Source organism: Scyliorhinus canicula, chromosome 4, assembly GCF_902713615.1.
Source record: "Scyliorhinus canicula chromosome 4, sScyCan1.1, whole genome shotgun sequence".
Lineage (NCBI taxonomy): Eukaryota > Metazoa > Chordata > Chondrichthyes > Carcharhiniformes > Scyliorhinidae > Scyliorhinus > Scyliorhinus canicula.
Window position 1 is genome coordinate 194,338,271 of NC_052149.1, and position 16,783 is coordinate 194,355,053.

Genomic DNA, 16,783 nt, shown 5'->3' on the forward strand with positions numbered 1-16,783 from the left:
TTCTATGTACATCTACTATCTCTGCAGCTACTTCTTTGAAGACCCGAGGATGCAGGCCAATAGGTCCAGGGGACTTGTCAGCCTTAAATTACATTAGTTTTCCTATTATTTTTCTCCAGTCATAGTGATTGTTTAAAGTTCCTCCCTCCCTTTCAGTTCTTGATTTTCTACTTTACTTGGGGTGCTTTTTTGTGTCTTCTACTGTGAAGTCAAGTATAAAATACTTGTTCAAAGCCACTGTCATTTCCTCATTTCCCACTATTAAATCCTCTGTCTCACCCTCTAAGGAACCAATGCTCACTTTATCCACTCTTTTCCTTTTTATATATGTGTAGAGGTTTTTATTGTCTGTTTCTGTATCTCTCATTAGTTACCTCTCATACTCCAATTTCTCCCTCTTAAAGTTTTTAGTCACCCATTGCTGGTTTCTAAAACTTTACCGATTTTCTGACCTACTACTAATCTTCAGAGCATTGTTCACCTTTTTGTTCAATTTGATACCACCATAACATGTTTGTTTAGCCACAGGTGGTGCATCCTTCTGGCAAAGCCTTTCTTCTTCAATGGAATAAATCTTTGTTGAGAGCTATGAGATATCTATGAGGGCAGCACGGTAACACAGTGATTAGCACAGTTGCTTCATAGCTCCAGGGTCCCAGGTTCGATTCCCGGCTTGGGTCACTGTCTGTGCGAAGTCTGCACGTTCTCCCCGTGTCTGTGTGGGTTTCCTCCGAGTGCTCCGGTTTCCTCCCATAGTCCAAAGATGTGTGGGTTAGGTAGGTTGGCCATGATAAAATATCCTTAGTATCCAGAAAAGGTGAGGTGTAGTTACTGGGTTACGGGGATAGAGGGGAGGCGTGGGCTTAAGTGCGGTGCTCTTTCCAAGAGCTAGTGCAGACTCGATGGGCCACATGGTCTCCTTCTGCACTGTAAATTCTATGATCTCCTTAAATGTCTGCTGCTGCTTCTTTACCATCTTCCCTTTTATTCTTTTTACTCAATCCACTGTTGCAAATGCCATCTTCATACCCTCGTAGTTATTTTTTTGGACCAACACCTATGATTCCCTCAAATTATGATCACCTTTGCCAAAAGGATATTTTACTGTGAGGTCTCCAATTAATCTTGTCTCGTTACACATTATCAGGTACAAAATAGCCTGTTCTCTGGTAGGTTCCAGAATGTATTGTTCTAACGATCTGTCCCAAATGCATTCAATGAACTCCTCCTCAAGGCTACTTTGCCAATTGATGTAAAGATTAAAGTTCCCGTGATTATTACAATACCCTTCTTGCAAATCCCCATTATTTCTTGGGTAGCTACGTTAGAAGTCTATGAACTATTCTCACCAGTAACTTTAATACTGTACTGTTTCTTTTATCCACCAAACTGATTCTACATCTTGATCTTTTGAACCAAGATCTTTTTTTCCGAATGTATTAATTTAATCCTTTATTAACAGAACTTCCCCACTTTATTTTCCTTTCCTCCTGACCTACAAAATGTCGAACAGAATTGAATATCAGGTCCCAGCCTTGGCCACCTTGCAAGCACATCTCTGAAACAGCTATCATATCATTCTCATTTATCTTATTTGTGCTATCAATTTATCCATTTTATTCAGTTAAACGGTCTTTAATTTTGTCCTTTCATGTTGTTGCTTTGTTGATGCACTCTGTGGGCGCGATTCTCCAGCCTCGTTATGCTGCCGCTGAAGCAAAATGAGGCCGGTGAACAGTGGGAGAAGCCAAAAGTGAGAACCATGCCAGGCACCAAACAGTTTGCGGCCCCCCCCCCCCCCCCCCCCCCGTCGCTCCCAGAAGCGAAATCGAGATCTCGCCATAGTGTGGCGAGAAACTAATTACCACTCAAGCCCAATGTTCATACAATTAACGGGAGACAGCACAGGCGGGATTCTCCAATAATGGGGCTATGTTCCCATGCTGGCGTGAAAACCGGTGCCAACCACTCCGGATTCAACGGTTCCCTAAAGTGAGGAATTCTCCCCTTCCTAGGGAGCTAGGTTGATGCCGGCGCGGAATGGCCGGCGCAAGTTCGCGCATGCGCTGAACGGCCGGAGTATTTCCGTGCATGCGCAGGGGTTCCCTTCTCCACGCTGGCCCACGGGCAATATGGCGGAGCCCTACAGGGTAACGGCGCGGAGTAAAATAGGCCCCGCGGAACCAGCCCGCCCGCCGATCGGTAGGCCCCAATCATGGACCAGGCCACCGTGGGGCCCCCCCCCAGGGTCGGATCACCCTTTCCCCCCCCAACCAGGACACCCCCGCCATGTGGAACCTCAGACTCCATGGGACGCTTCTGGGGCACCTCCAATCAGCTATGGATCTGATGCAGTGATTTTGACATCTCGCCGTGAATGTCCCAACTGCTCCCTATCATCTTCATCACCTCCGAGTAACTCTGTATCACAGGCTCAGTGTCAGGCTGGGAGCCAGCTGGGTCCTGGGATCCTGCAGCCCTCCGACTGCTGTCTCACCTGGAGGTTCCTGCTCCATCTGATGTACATCATCAGTTGTGTCGTGGTTACCAGAATATGTGCCCGAAGCCTGTCCACTATCATGTCCCACCAAGGTGTGTGTATTTGCGCTGGTGGAGAGTGGGGATGACAACTGTGCCACGACTATAATGGTTGCATCCTTTGAGCTCTTCACTGAAGTATTCTCCTCAGAGAAGGAGAGGAGCGCGGGATGGACCGGCGCCGTAGGCTGGAAGACCTGTGGGGGAATGAACATGTGGTCAGTGGGAGGGATGGGTCAGTCAGTAAGACAATAACAACTGACATTTGACGGGTCTCCCGGGTTGGGCCCGGTGGTTTCTCATCTCTGCGGCGTCCGCAGCCTCCAGGTGGATGACCGATCTTTCCTTGGCCACACCAGTCATCTCCAGGGCCCACCCCTCAAAGGAGGTGAGGATTCTTAAGTCTGGCACCTTTCCGCCAGTCTGGGCCCTCTCCCAATCATTATGGGAGAGATTTTCCTGAGGAGACACAGAGAGGACATCGTTAGCCACACGCATGGTTCACAGTGGTGTAGGGGGGAGTGTGAAGGGAAGGTTGGGGGGTCGCATGGGAAGTTGGGGGTGGATGCTCCCTTGGAGGTCAGGGGTGGGGGGCGTCGTTGGTGTCTACTCACTCGTGCTGCCCGGTGTAGGTTGCTGACCTTCTTATGGCACTGAAGGTCAGTCCTCCTGGTCACACGCCCAAGCTCATAGCTGCTGCCACCTCATCCCAGGCTGTGTTGGCTGCCTTGTGGCTGGCTCTCCGGGACCCTCGGGGGAACAGGACATCCCTCCTGGCCTCCACGATGTCTAGCAGCCTCCCCCGGTCAGCATCCCCAATCTTGGGCCGGTCTCCTCGGCACCATTATTGTGAGCTGACTGGGGTTGGCTGAGCAAGTACAGCTTAAGTGCTGCTCAACCTTGTTAGCGGGGAGCGGGCGAACACGGTCCGACGATTCAGCTGGTGAGTCTTCATTTGCGGTGAGAAGCCCGTGAGGCCTCTTTAAGTGGACCAATTAATGTTGAATTGCTTTGCTGGCCTTGCTGGGCTGAGCGCCGGGAAGCACGCGGCTATTCCTGCTCGCTACCACACTTCGAAATTTTTCTGGAGAATCACACCCTTTGGTTGTACACTCTGGTTATCTTTATCCATATCAGTATCCTGTACAATTCCATCATCTTTTGTGTTCAATTCTCCAAATTTCCCCTCATGTGAACACTCCCTCCTCCAACATTTTCAGTTTAAGGTCCTCTCTACAGCCCTAGTTGTACAATTGTCAGTATTCTAGTCCCAGCACCGTTCAGGTGAGGACTATGCCAATGGTACACCTCCAACTTTCCCCAGTATTGCTGACAGTATCCCAGGATTCAATACCTATTTCTCCCACACCAATCTTTAAGCCACACATTCAAACTCTCTGATCTTCAGAACCCAATGCTAATTTGTTTCTGGCTCAGGTAGTAAATCAGAGATGTATACCTTTGTGGTTTTGCCATTCATTTTAAAACCTGGCAGCTCTTTCTCCCTTAGCAGAATCTCTTTTTTGACCTATATGTCATTGTTACCCACATGGACCACAACAACTGAATCCCACTCCAACTGGATGGGAAAATGCCAGAGTGGAACCCTGGTTCAAAAGACAGTAACTTTTACTTTTTATAAAACATGGAGGAACAGTCACAAGACCATTTATTAGTTTTGACAAGGAAAAAACATTTATTAAACATGAAAAAATTAGGTTATGATGTAATACTGCATTATTCCCTTCTTAACTTAACACTTACACACAGGTTTTAAGAGTAACACATATTACAAAGTACATCTTAATCTACAATGGTCTCATTAAAACAGTCCCTTTTAAGAACACTTATTGACTGTGGCCAAATACATGCACTATGCTCTGAACCAAAGTTAGTGTCTAAGGATTCTCTTCAGAATCCCCTGACACTTTAAAATCTTCTCTCCTAATAACGCTTTTCCTCAGTAGTTTGCATTCCAAAATCCAGGGCTGGATTCTCTGTTTTTGGGACTATGTCCCGATGCCGTCGTAAAAACTATGGACTTTCAAGGCAGAAAAACTGGCGTGACAGGGCCACATATTCCGAGCCCTGCAGGCGGCTAGCAGGGCCCCGCCGTGGATCTAGCAGCTTTTGCTGTAGATACGGGCCCCCGTATTTCCGGGTCAGACGTCGGCATCCGCATGGCGGTGGCCTCCAGCGGCCGTGCCGTGCTCCATGGCGGATTCAGACCGCGGAGCAGGACCCTAAAAATAGACCCCCTGATTGGCCACATGCCCCACCCAGACCGCCCGCCCAAAACTTTCCTGGCCGGGTATAAGGCCTCTCCGATCCTCCACTCGGCCCGTCCCCGACCAGGGCAGCCACAGACTGAGTCCGCAGCTGCCACGCAAGTATCCCGACCGGCAGGACCGTATTAGATCCACGCCGTCAGGACTTCGGCCGGTCGGGGGCAGAGAATGGTGGGGCGGTCCTCCAGCAATGGCCTCAGGTAAGGGGATGTGCGCCGCTTTTTGGGCCCTGGAAAATCGAAGAACTGGTGTCGGTCCCGATTCCATGCGGGGAACTGGATTCCCCACCCTGGTGCCAGCCGCAATTTCACAGTCGGGGTTTGGAGAATCCAGCCCCCAGTCTAGGTTTTCTAAATTACACTTTTAATCAAAGCTTCTACTCCACTTTAACAACAATTCCAGTCCAGGATTTTACACCACCCATTTAGCTTCGCTTTGCCTTAAATGCTTTTACTTCTCATCTCAGTCTATCTTTACTGAACAGTGCTCTGTTCAGGTACTTTTAACCTCAGACTTCATGGAAACCTCTCTTCATTTCCCCTAGTTTCTTAGCAAGCTTTCCTTAACCATTACTCCATGGCATGGCTTTTCTTCTGGAAAATCTGAGAGATGTTTCCTCTCCAACCGTCTAAACCAATTGCTTCTTGCAGAGTTGTGAGAGCTGCCTTCGCTCTCACTACCTATTTCCAACTGCAATCAAATTAGCTAAACTGAAATGTAAAAACTTCTCTATGTTACAAGGTCCCACTGCTGGTTAATTTATTCTTCACACCATAGCCCGCTCTAAGCACAATAGAAACACAGTTAAAATTAAAACCAACCCTCGTACATAGAGACACCTTTGTCCAATATAATTCTAACTATAGGATTTACCCTTCCATGCACAGAAACATTAAATTAGGTTTACCAAATCAAATCCCTTAAAACTAGCTTTATTTTCATAAAAGTCGTTATATGGAGTGGTTTAAGCCAAAAATTTAATGCAATGTTTCTATCGCCCAGCACCCGCATAAACGACTGCCCTGTTTATATATATTTTTTAATTAAATCTCACCTACCTGCTCAACTAACTGATGCTTCCAAGGGCAGCACGGTGGCGCAGTCAGTTAGCCCTACTGCCTCAAGCCACTGAGGTTCCAGGTTCGATCCCAGCTCTGGTTCACTGTCCGTGTGGCGTTTGCACATTCTTCCTGTGTTTGCATGGTTTTAGCTCCCACAACCCAAAGATGTGCAGGGTAGGTGGATTGGCCACGCTAAATTGCCCCTTCATTGGAAAAAATTAATTGGGTACTCTAAATTTTTTTTTTAATTAATGCTTCCAGGTTTCAGCTCACAGGTCCCACAGCTGGTCTCCCGCACACTCTCTCGGACCCCTCCTTTGATGTGGAGATGCAGCGTTGGACTGGGGTGGGCAAAGTCATCTGTTGAAGGAGCTGCGCTCTTGATTCGAACAAACCTGTTGGACTTTAACCTGGCGTTGTCAGACTTCTTACTGTGCCCTCCTTCTTTGTAGGAAAAGCATCTCCTCCCTCACTTACCAAATTCCCAAGATTACTCTCGGTTTCAAATGCTCCATTGGTACTTGCTTTGTTCTGCACTTAGCATGTCCGCTTGCATTTAATTGAAAATCTACGGAGCTGAGTCAGACACTACAGGTTGGAGAAACCAGTTTGAACTAGCTACCTGTTTTCTAAGTTTTGCTTAGTGAAGTTCGAAGAGCATCTATTTGCAAATGGTACTGGCAGGAGCCAGGTGACCCAGACCAGCAAAGCCAACACAAGTTGTCACATTTAGTTCCATTTTACACTTGGATCCTTACAATTCCACATTGGCTTAAAGCGCACGGTGGTCCTCGTGACCTCCTCAGAGATTTGTGAATTTACGTTTTAATGTCTTGAGAAAACCCTTCTCGTGTTGTCACATTGAAAAGTAGCCGCCTGAAGAGGGATGTTTTCTAGTCCCTGTCGAATTACACGTGTTCAGAGCCTCTGTCATTAATCTCAAATGCGACCAGCAGCAATCGGAGTTTGGCAGCAGAACTCAAGCCTACTGGCTGCACATGCTTGGCTCGCTCTGCAGACACCACGGTGGGACTCGAAGCACGGTATTACCGCAGACCCACATCGGCCAACAAGTATTTAGAATAAAGCGCTGTTGAAGTTGCCATTATTGGAAGGTCCATGAGAATTGATTTGGCGAGAAGTAGTTCAGAATGAAGTGTAGCCAGGACAAATTGGATGTTCAAGTATTACAATGCCTTCAGGGCCATGTCCATCTATTTTCCAGTTTAGTATGGAAGTACATCACATATATAATGTGCTGCATATATGCTATCGTAATTATGATATATGTAAAGCATTGAACATAGTTTTTTAAAAGTAGCGATCTTCATTTGAGTGAATGGATTCATCAAGTTGCGGTCGAGCTCCTTTGCTGCATTCCTGTCTAGTTCCAAACAGCGCGATTTAATCAAATCAACTGGCTTAATTAGCTCTGAAACTCATTTAAATTATGAATGTTGTAAAAACGTAATGCACATTTTAACATGATTATTACAAAGGAAATCATTCGATACGGAGACCGTTTCGCCCATTTAGCTCATGGATGCATAAGTTTACCCCCCCCCCCCCCCCGCCCCCACACACACACCATTCGCACCCCCTCCCCCCCCCCCCCCCAAACACACACACCATTCGCACCCCCCCCCCCCCCCCCCCCCAACACTAGGGAGTTTGCTTCACCTTCATTCCGTGATCTTTACAAACAGATGCAGAGCTGAAGTGGGAAAAGACAGGGAATGATAACCATCCAGGTTATACAGTAAACTTTGATGTTAAAATGTATTTAACATAGGAACAGGATTGTATAGGTCATTCAGTCCTTACAGCTTTATCTGACATTCAGTTTGATCATGAAGCTGTACCTCAACAACATTTTGTAACGTTTACAGCACCGCAGAATACAATTCGGAACATTTAAGCTGGTTTTGTGATTAAAATTAATAATATTGAGACAATCTATAAAGTCTTTATATCAGTTTTGCTGCCCAGCAAGCGACCCTTCCCAGTTATCAAGCGCCATTAAGATGATTGGGATTACTCATCAGCCATTGCCACCTACCCTTTGTTATTCTACATTTACAGATATTTCCTCTTAACCTCTAACTTGAGGTCTTCGGGGACTGAACGAGATGAAATCTATCTCAATGATGAGTATTAAGACATGTCAAGCCAAAGCAAAGGAATACATCTCAGGTACGAGCAGAATATCAAAGTGCATTCATTAAATCCGAAATGTATTCCAAGTGTGGGAAGGGGGCTGCTAGACGCTCTGGTGGTGGTTATAACGCGTGGAATTGGTTTCTGCACTTCACATCTGGGATCACTTCCATGCCCAACTGCTTTCCGTGTTCATTACCGTCAATATTGATGATCATCAAATAATACGTGGTCATGGTAGCTGCTGCCCCTGGCGCCTGCTGCCTTTTCTCAACAAGAGTCCAAACCACTTCATCTCCTGCCTCTATTTACACCCTTTTAAAACCATTCTGCACTCCAGCGACTTGTCATTTCCACATGACCGCCTGTACTGCAGGACCGTCTCATGCAAATCTATAGTTTACCTTGGCTGTCCCTGTATAATTCTCACTTTACCACAGGCAGGGTTCATGTCTGAACCGTGACAAATCTCCCCCACCCCCATGTGAGTCAAGAACGGCCGTTTTCTGTTTCATCTCAACTTGATCTGCTCCTGCCTGCCAACCTAAGGCAGTCTGGTCTGATCGCAGCATTGTTCATTCGTCAACTGAGCCCTGTCCATCAATCGGAGGGAAATCCACTCGGCTCTGTACCTCCAAACACCCATGGACGGTAAATGATCCTGGTGTTGGCGTGCCCACTGACCCGCTGCGTTGGCGCGAAGGTAAAATAATTGCGGGCATCACAGAAAGACGAGCAAGTTAATTATTGGTGATTGCAAATTCAAAGTGTTGCTGCATTTGATTTTTGGACAAGGGTGTCATTGGGCGCGGAGCAAGGGGGGGGGGGCGTGCACAGTGAAAGGGGAGGGGTTGGGAGGAGGTGTCCCCCTGTCTGCTTGCTGTGTCCCCTGGTGATTTATATTGCATTTTAAATTGAATCCTCTCTTCAGTACGTCATCCGATCAGAAACTCCGGCTCTGCCAGTGGGTTAAATGTGGTGACGTCGCGGGTCCCAGCTCGAGCTCGCCTGGACACTCCTGGTAAGTTGCTGGGAGATGACAGGCGAGGCTTGGAGAGGAGCCAGTGCTGCCAGGCAGTGAGGGGGGGAAGAGGGCGAGCTCCAGACAAGTTGCTGCAGATTTAAAGAGCGCAGGGACATGAGCAGAGGCGAAGGCGCTTGATGCCCATGTCATTCAAACTCTCCAGGAACAATGTTGTGCGGAGGAGCCGCCCCAACCTGTCCGGACCTTGCCTGCAACCTGGCAACCAGCATCAGCCGTCCGGTTACCCGGGCTCCGAGTCCCAGGGTCTAGATCAACAAAGCGGCGACCGCTGCCCGGGACAGCAGCATATGTAAGTACTGGTGTGTGAGCCTGAGATGTGTGTGTGTGTGTGCACCGGCTTCACCCTCAGCGTTGTGAATGCTGGCTGCACACAACTCCGGCTGCTAAAGTTTGTTTCTCCCGCTTTGATGCGGCTGCTGGCGGCTTTTGCATGAGTATTAGAATAAATGCACTGAATTCGGGGGACCGGCACCTTTCACGTGGAGCTTTTTGATCACTAAAGGGAGTTGGGAATACATGGTAGGCACCACTTGTTTGATGCAGCCTGCGTGTCCCTGGAAAAGATGGAGACAGCAGAGGACACAGTTGCATCTTAACGGAGTGAAGGAGATGCCTGAGATTGCTGACCTGTTACTGCCGCTGTGCACACAGCTCTCTCTCTCAGCAGTGTTCATTCCACCCGCGTGCACGGCTCCGTGTCTTCTCTTTCCCTGAAAATCGCACGATTGAAACGATCTCAAAGCAATAGGTGCTCCAATTGGTTTTGTGGATGTCCTTCAGTTCCCGTCACTTTGACAAGAGGAGGCGAACAGCCGCCCCCTGCTGGCCACCCGCCTTGTTCAATAGGTTTGGTCAGCAGAGGACATCATCGCCTCGAAATTCCTCTTTCGCCCGCCTCCCTGCGGAAACAACACAGCCGCTGGAGCGTGCGTTGATGGAACTGTGAGAGACGAAAGTACTTTTCCAGTTGGTATGAAAACTCTGTGTCAGCCTCGACAAAGAGTCATCCAGACTGGAAACGTTAGCTTTCCACAGATGCCGTCAGACCTGCTGCGATTGTCCAGTACTTTCTGCTTTTGTTGTCTATAAAAACTGTCTCCTTGGCTCTGTGTAAACCTCATAGAATCATAGAATTTACAGTGCAGAAGGAGTCCATTCGGCCTTTCGAGTCTGCACCAGCCCTTGGAAAGAGCACCGCACTCAAGCCAACACCCTATCCACCCTATCCCCGTAACCCAGTAACCCCTCCTAACCATTTTGGACACTAAGGGCATTTTATCATGGCCAATCCACCTAACCTGCACGTCTTTGGACTGCGGGAGGAAACCAGAGCACCCAGAGGAAACCCACACAGACACAGGGAGAACGTGCAGACACCGCAGAAGCAGTCACCCAAGCTGGGATTCAAACCTGTGACCCTTGAGTTGTGAAGCAGCTGTGCTAACCACTGTGCTGGCATGCCGCCCACAGGTGAACAATCAGAAACTGCCAACCATAAGATATAGAATAAACAACATTGCAGTGAAATAATGAGATTAGCAGGTCATAAAGTAGGGACCTGCACATAAGGAAATTATATCTGGGGGTGGGGGGGGGGGGGGGGGGGGGGGGGAGCTCTGGCAAGCTGCAAGATCAGGTTAAAAGACTTATTGCTGTGTGAAGGGTGGACGTAAGTGAGGTTCTCCCCTCTGTGAGGCTGCAGAGTTAGCTGCCTTGCTAACTCCCACTTGGTTAGCGAGGAAAAAGGGAGATCTGTAAAAACTGTACCTGTGAATGAATCAAGCAGCCCAGACAAGCTATGCCACACGGAGCGGCTGTGATGAGTTAGACTACGCAGGAATAGTGTAACACTATCATGAGGGTGATGCAGCCATTGCCTCGGGTAATAGCCCTGGACTGATAGCAAATGTGTGTTGCTTCAGACTCCCAACACACTCGAATTAAACCCCTCTCTCTTGCTGCTGTGACATTTTCATTTGCCACACTTGTTGCCTTTGTGATTTCCCCAGAAAGGAAGATTAAGGACGAGAGCCAGCGAGCCTCAGATTTGATCATTTCTCCATATGTTTCCATCTAAAGTCTGGCCACCGAGATCGCAATTCTGCCCGAGGGATCCTAATGTCTCTCGTTCAGCTGTAACGGGAAATTTGGAACAACTGTTTGGCAATTACTTCAACATTTGATGATAAATGATCAGCCCCCAAACTATAACAAGCTGGAGTTGGATTCCAATTAGACTTCATTTCAAATGTTTGCTTTATCTTTCTCTCTCCACCCCCCCCCCCCCACCCCCACCTATGTTCTCTTCTCTAAAAAAAACAATTTTTTTTATCAGCTAGCTGAATCAGGGTCAATGTCAATGATTTGTAATATACTTGGATTGGATTGGATTTGTTTATTGTCACGTGTAGAAAGGTACAGTGAAAAGTATTTTTCTGCAAGCAGCTCAACAGATCATTAAGTACATGAAAAGAAAAGGAAATAAGAGAAAATACATAATAGGACAACACAAGGTACACAATGTAACTACATAACACCGGCATCGGGTGAAACATACAGGGGTGTAGTGTTAATGAGGTCAGTCCATAAGAGGGTTGTTTAGGAGTCTGTTAACAGTGGGGAAGAAGCTGTTTCTGAGTACTTAGTGTTCATCGTGTTTAATGTCACCCTGTGATCAGATAGTGACGGATGTACTTGGATCAGGACAAGCTCCCACCCTGTGATCTCCAGAATGTAACAGCGAGTCACAGGATCGCAGACAACTCATTCTTCACAAGACCTGGGGTGAAGGGATGCAGATTTTTTGAGACACAATAGCTTAAAAGCCAGATGCTCTACCTTGCCCCAATTGACTGGCGCATATTTTAATGAACAAAAGTTGCATCTTGTGAACAATGAATGCAATCGTTGTTATAGAACTATAGCTGTAAGAGGGTGGAGACAAACAGGACTGAGGGTGAAGGGGAAGAGTACTGCCGTGAACATTTGATGCAGGAGGAACAATCAAAGGCATTAATCAGCTGAGCAGGTGGGTGATTTGGTTGCTGAGTTTTAAGATTTTAGTCCTCTAAACAGGCACTGTAGGTTAAGTCGGTATTGGATAGATATAAGCATTGTATTGCATTTGTGGATTAACTAGCTAAAATATTTAATATAACTACAAACAACAGTCAAGTGATATTTCAAAACTTGAAACTTAATGAATGAATGACATTGTCAGTGTGATATGTGGAAAGTGGTGGGCATCACATCTGCAGTAGGTGTCTGCAGCTCAAGGAACTTCGACTCAGAGTTGAAGAGCTGGAATCTGAGTTTCAGACACTGTGATGCATGAGGGAGAGGGAAAGTTACCTGGACAAGGAGCAGTCATACCACATATACTAGATACTTCTGATTTGGTCCATGATCAGGGACATCAGGCTGTGACTGCGAGTGAGGCAGGTATGGGGACTAGGAAGGTAACAGTAGAGGAGCCTTAGCCCCTGCAATTGTCCAAAATGTTTGAGAGTCTTGCATCTTGTGTAGATGAGATCCGGGACTGACCATGGTGACATAGTGCAGGAAAACATTCAAGTGGGGGGAGTTAAAAGGAATGTAGTTGTAGTGGGAACAGTATAGTTAGTGGAATTGTCATGGTTCGCTGCAGCTATGAGTGTGAATTCCAGAAGTTATGTTGCCTGCCCTGTGCCAGGGTCAAGAACATCTTCTTGGGGCTGGAGAGAAACTTGGAGTGGGAGGGGAAGGATGTAATTGTCATGATGCATGCATAGGGGTACCATGACATGTGAAGGAATAAAACAGATACTCAGTTAGAACAAAGAAAAGTATAACACAGAAACAGGCCCTTCGGCCCTCCAAGCCTGCGCCGATCATGCTGTCCGTCTAAACTAAAATCTTCTACACTTTCGGAGTCCATATCTGTCTATTCCCATCCTATTCATGTATTTGTCAAGATGCCCTTTAAACGTCACTATCGTCCCTGCTTCCACCATCTCCTCCGGCAGCGAGTTCCAGGCACTCACTACCTTCTGTGTAAAAAAAAAACGTGCCTCGTACATCTCCTCTAAAACTTGCCCCTCGCATCTTAAACCTATGCCCCCTAGTAATTGACTCCTCTACCCTGGGAAAAAGTCTCTGACTATCCACTCTGTCTATGCCCCTCATAATTTTGTTGACCTCTATCAGGTCACCCCTCAACCTCCGTTGTTCCAGTAAGAACAAACCAAGTTTATTCAACCTCTCCTCATAGCTAATGCCCTCCACACCAGGCAACATCCTGGTAAATCTCTTCTGCACCCTCTCTAAAACCTCCACATCCTTCTGGTAGTGTGGCGACCAGAATTGAACACTGTACACCAAGTGTGGCCTAACTAAGGTTCTAAGTTACAGAAGTGTGAGCTCTTAGGGGCTAAAATAAAAACCAGAAACACAAAGGTGGACTCCTTTGGACTACCTTGAGCCATGGGCTAAATGGCATAGAAAAGATGGAGGCATGGCCCAAAGGATAGTGTGGGAGAAATGGATTTTGATTCATGTGGCATTGTCCAGGGCAAAGAGGGAGCTTTCCACTTTTGTGGTCTTCACCCAAATTCAACTGGGACCAATGACAGGAAGGGATAGAATGTACACAATAATGCAACAGCAAATATGGAGAGGATATGGAAAAATGGTTTTAGGAGAGGAGAGTTTGGATGAAGGGAGATTTAGACATCCAAAATTAAAAGTAAAGGCAAGAAAAAATGTATATCAATGTGGCTAAAGATAAGCTGCATGGGACAGGAAGGGGCAAAGTGTTTAATTTGTAATAGTGAAGGTCCATGCAGGGAATCATCGTTAAAAATAAAATTGAAGTCACTTTATCTGATGTGTTGAGCATCTGCAATAAGATAGATGAATTAGCGGCATAAATAAAGATAAATGGTTCAGACTTATCTCCTTTACAGAAACATGGGCTGGGATTTTCTGGAATGGAAATTCTGGATAGGTGGTCAAAAATCCATTGACTGTTGATAGGACCACGAAATCCTGGCCATGGACAGGATGGAAAAATCCCACCCAATAGTTACAAGGTGACCAAGGTTGGGAAATAAATATTCCAGGTAAACAGTTTGAACAGAATGGAAAGGAGGAAGGTTATCTTCGGTGTTAAAGGCTGGCAGAAGGACATTAATGACAAAGGATCTTAGCGCAGAAAAACTATAAGCATGATCAGCATGTGTGGAGATTAGGAATAGAAAGAGTCAGGGCATCAGTTGCAGCATGTAGGTGGAGGTCGCATCTTTGGCGCCTGCCAGAGTAGTCTTTTTTATGCCCTTTACATCCAGTTTTAGGGAAAAATTATTTTTGTGAGAAGTTGTGGGAAAGCGTGGGATATTAGTAGAATGGCAAAATCAAGAAAGAAGAATCCAGGGAAAAAGGGAGCAAGCGAAAGTCCACCGCCGAACGTGGTGAGGGGTGCAGTAGGAGGAAAGATGGCGGGAGAGAGCACATCGGGTGGGGCCATGCCCAACATGGGTCAGAAGGTAGCTGAAGTGATGGCTGGAGAATTTGAGCGGTTGTTTTCGAAGCATTTTGAAAGGCGTCGAACAGAGATGGTGATCTCGCTAAAGAGGTGGGTGGGTGAGATCCTTGCCTCGATGAGAGTGGAGTTGGTGAGGACTTTGACGGTGAATGGGATTGGAATATGGTGTTGGACCCAAAGGTAGACAGGTCCCAACCATGCTCACTAGTCCCTTCATGGGGGGTGGACAAGGATGTTCATGAAGGAGATGGGAAGGGTGAATCCGTGGTGGTTTCTACTACCGCAGGATAAGGAGTACTCGTTTTTTAAGGATTGACCCTTTTGTGGTGGGAAGGCGCTGTTAGCTGGGGTGAAGAAGACAGAGTATTAGGCGATCGTGATATCGGACCATGTTCCACTCTGGCTGGATGTGGTCTCGGAGAAGGGTCCGGCCTAGAGGCTGGCATGGAGGTTAGATCTAATTGGCACACCTGCATTTTTGCATTAAGTGGGGAAGGTGGTTGAGGAGTTGAACCGAGATGGGGAGCTCTCATCATTGGTGGTTTAGGAAGCTTTGAAGGTGGGTAGTGAGGGGTGAAGTCATCTCATTCAAGGTGAAGGTGGATAGGGAGGAGCGGCAGCAACTGATAGAGGAGATTTTGGAGGTTGACGGAAGATATTCAGAGGATCCGGAGCTGGGGGATTTGGTGAGGAGGAAGGAGTTGCCGGCGAACTCCTGCCCACGGAGAATGCGGTTCAGCAGTTGAGGCGAGAATGGGGGGTTGTGCATGAGTATGACGTGAAGGCCAATCGATTGCTGGCAGACAGCAGTGAAGGAGATCTTGCAGATTAGGTTTGAAACGGGTGGGTTGTGGTGCAACATGGGGTGTCTGGGTACACGATGATCTGCTGCTGTACATTTCAAACCCGGGCTCATCGGTGAGGGACATAATGGGGTTGCTAAGGAAATTTGGGGCGTTTTCACAAGCCTGATGGGGAGGATGAAGGAGAACTTGGGGAGATGGGACAATCTCCCTTTGTCATTGATAGGTCGTGCAGGTAGTAAAAATGAATATCCTGCCACAGTTTCTGTTGCAAAGTCTGCTGGTCTTTATGCCAAAGTCATTCTTTTGAGGGGTGGACAGGCTGGTCTTGTTTTTTGGGAGTGGGTGGGGGGAGGTCGCTAGGGTAAGGAAGGAAGCAGCAGTCAGAGGATTTGGCCCTTCTGAACGTATTGTACTATTACTAGGCGTCGAATGTGGAGAAGGTATGGGGCTGGAGTAAGGAGACGGAGGCTTTATGGGTGCGGATGGAGGCGGGTTCTTGTAAAGGGTCAGGATTGCGGGTGTTGGCAACGGCACCTCAAACGTTCGCCCAGGGAAGAAGTATTCGGATAATCCTGTAGTGGTAGCCACACTGGAGATTTGGGCACAATTTCGACAGCACTTCAAGTTGTGGGCAGGGTCGAGGGTGATGACGATAAGAGGGAATCATGGGTTCGAGCCAGGTGGGATGGATGTGAGGTCCTGTGGATGGAAGGAGAAAGGGGTAAAAGAAAATAAGGATCTGTTTCTGGAGGGGCAGTTTATAAGTTTGGAGGAGCTGAGGGCGAAGTATGGACTTCACCGTGAGGAGGGCTTCAGGTATATGAAGGTGCAGAATTTCGCAAGAAAGGTTTCCCAAGCTTCCCAGCGGCATCATCCTCCTTGTTGTTGGAGGAGGTAATGTCGGTGGGGGGGCTGGAGTGTAGGGCTGTTTCAGCGATCTACAGTAGGATTATGGAGGAGGACAAGGAGTCCATGGAAGGGATTACAGCCAAGTGGGAGGAAGAATTGGGGATGGGGTTGGAAGAAGGATTATGGTGCAAGGTGCTGCGGAGGGTCGATGCCTCGATCTCATGTGCGAGGCTGGGGTTAGTTCAGTTAGAACTGGTGTATAGGGCACACCTAACAAAGGCAAGGATGAGCTGGCTGTTTGAGGACTTGAGGGGAGTTGCGAGCAGAGTGTGAGGCCCCGGCCAATCATATCCATATGTTCTGGCCTTGCCCAAAGTTGGCAAAATATTGGGGATGGTTTTTCAGCACCATGTCTGAGGTTCTGCACATGTATTTGGAGCCAGGTCCCTGAAGGCCATATTCGGGATGTCAGACCAGCGGAGCTGCAGATGGGAGCGGGGGTGGACATTTTAGCCTTT

At 47.5% G+C, this 16,783-nt stretch overlaps 1 protein-coding gene across 1 annotated transcript in view; it reads left to right on the plus strand.

Annotated features, from left to right (window-relative positions):
* The first annotated feature begins 9,034 nt into the window (after positions 1 to 9,034).
* Positions 9,035 to 16,783, plus strand: part of LOC119965276 (short transient receptor potential channel 7-like) — a 236,265-nt gene continuing 228,516 nt past the window's right edge. Inside the window, exon 1 of the mRNA XM_038795795.1 lies at positions 9,035 to 9,378. Coding sequence (XP_038651723.1) covers positions 9,206 to 9,378 — 173 coding nt within the window. The 5' untranslated portion in view covers positions 9,035 to 9,205. The remainder of the gene's footprint in view (positions 9,379 to 16,783) is intronic.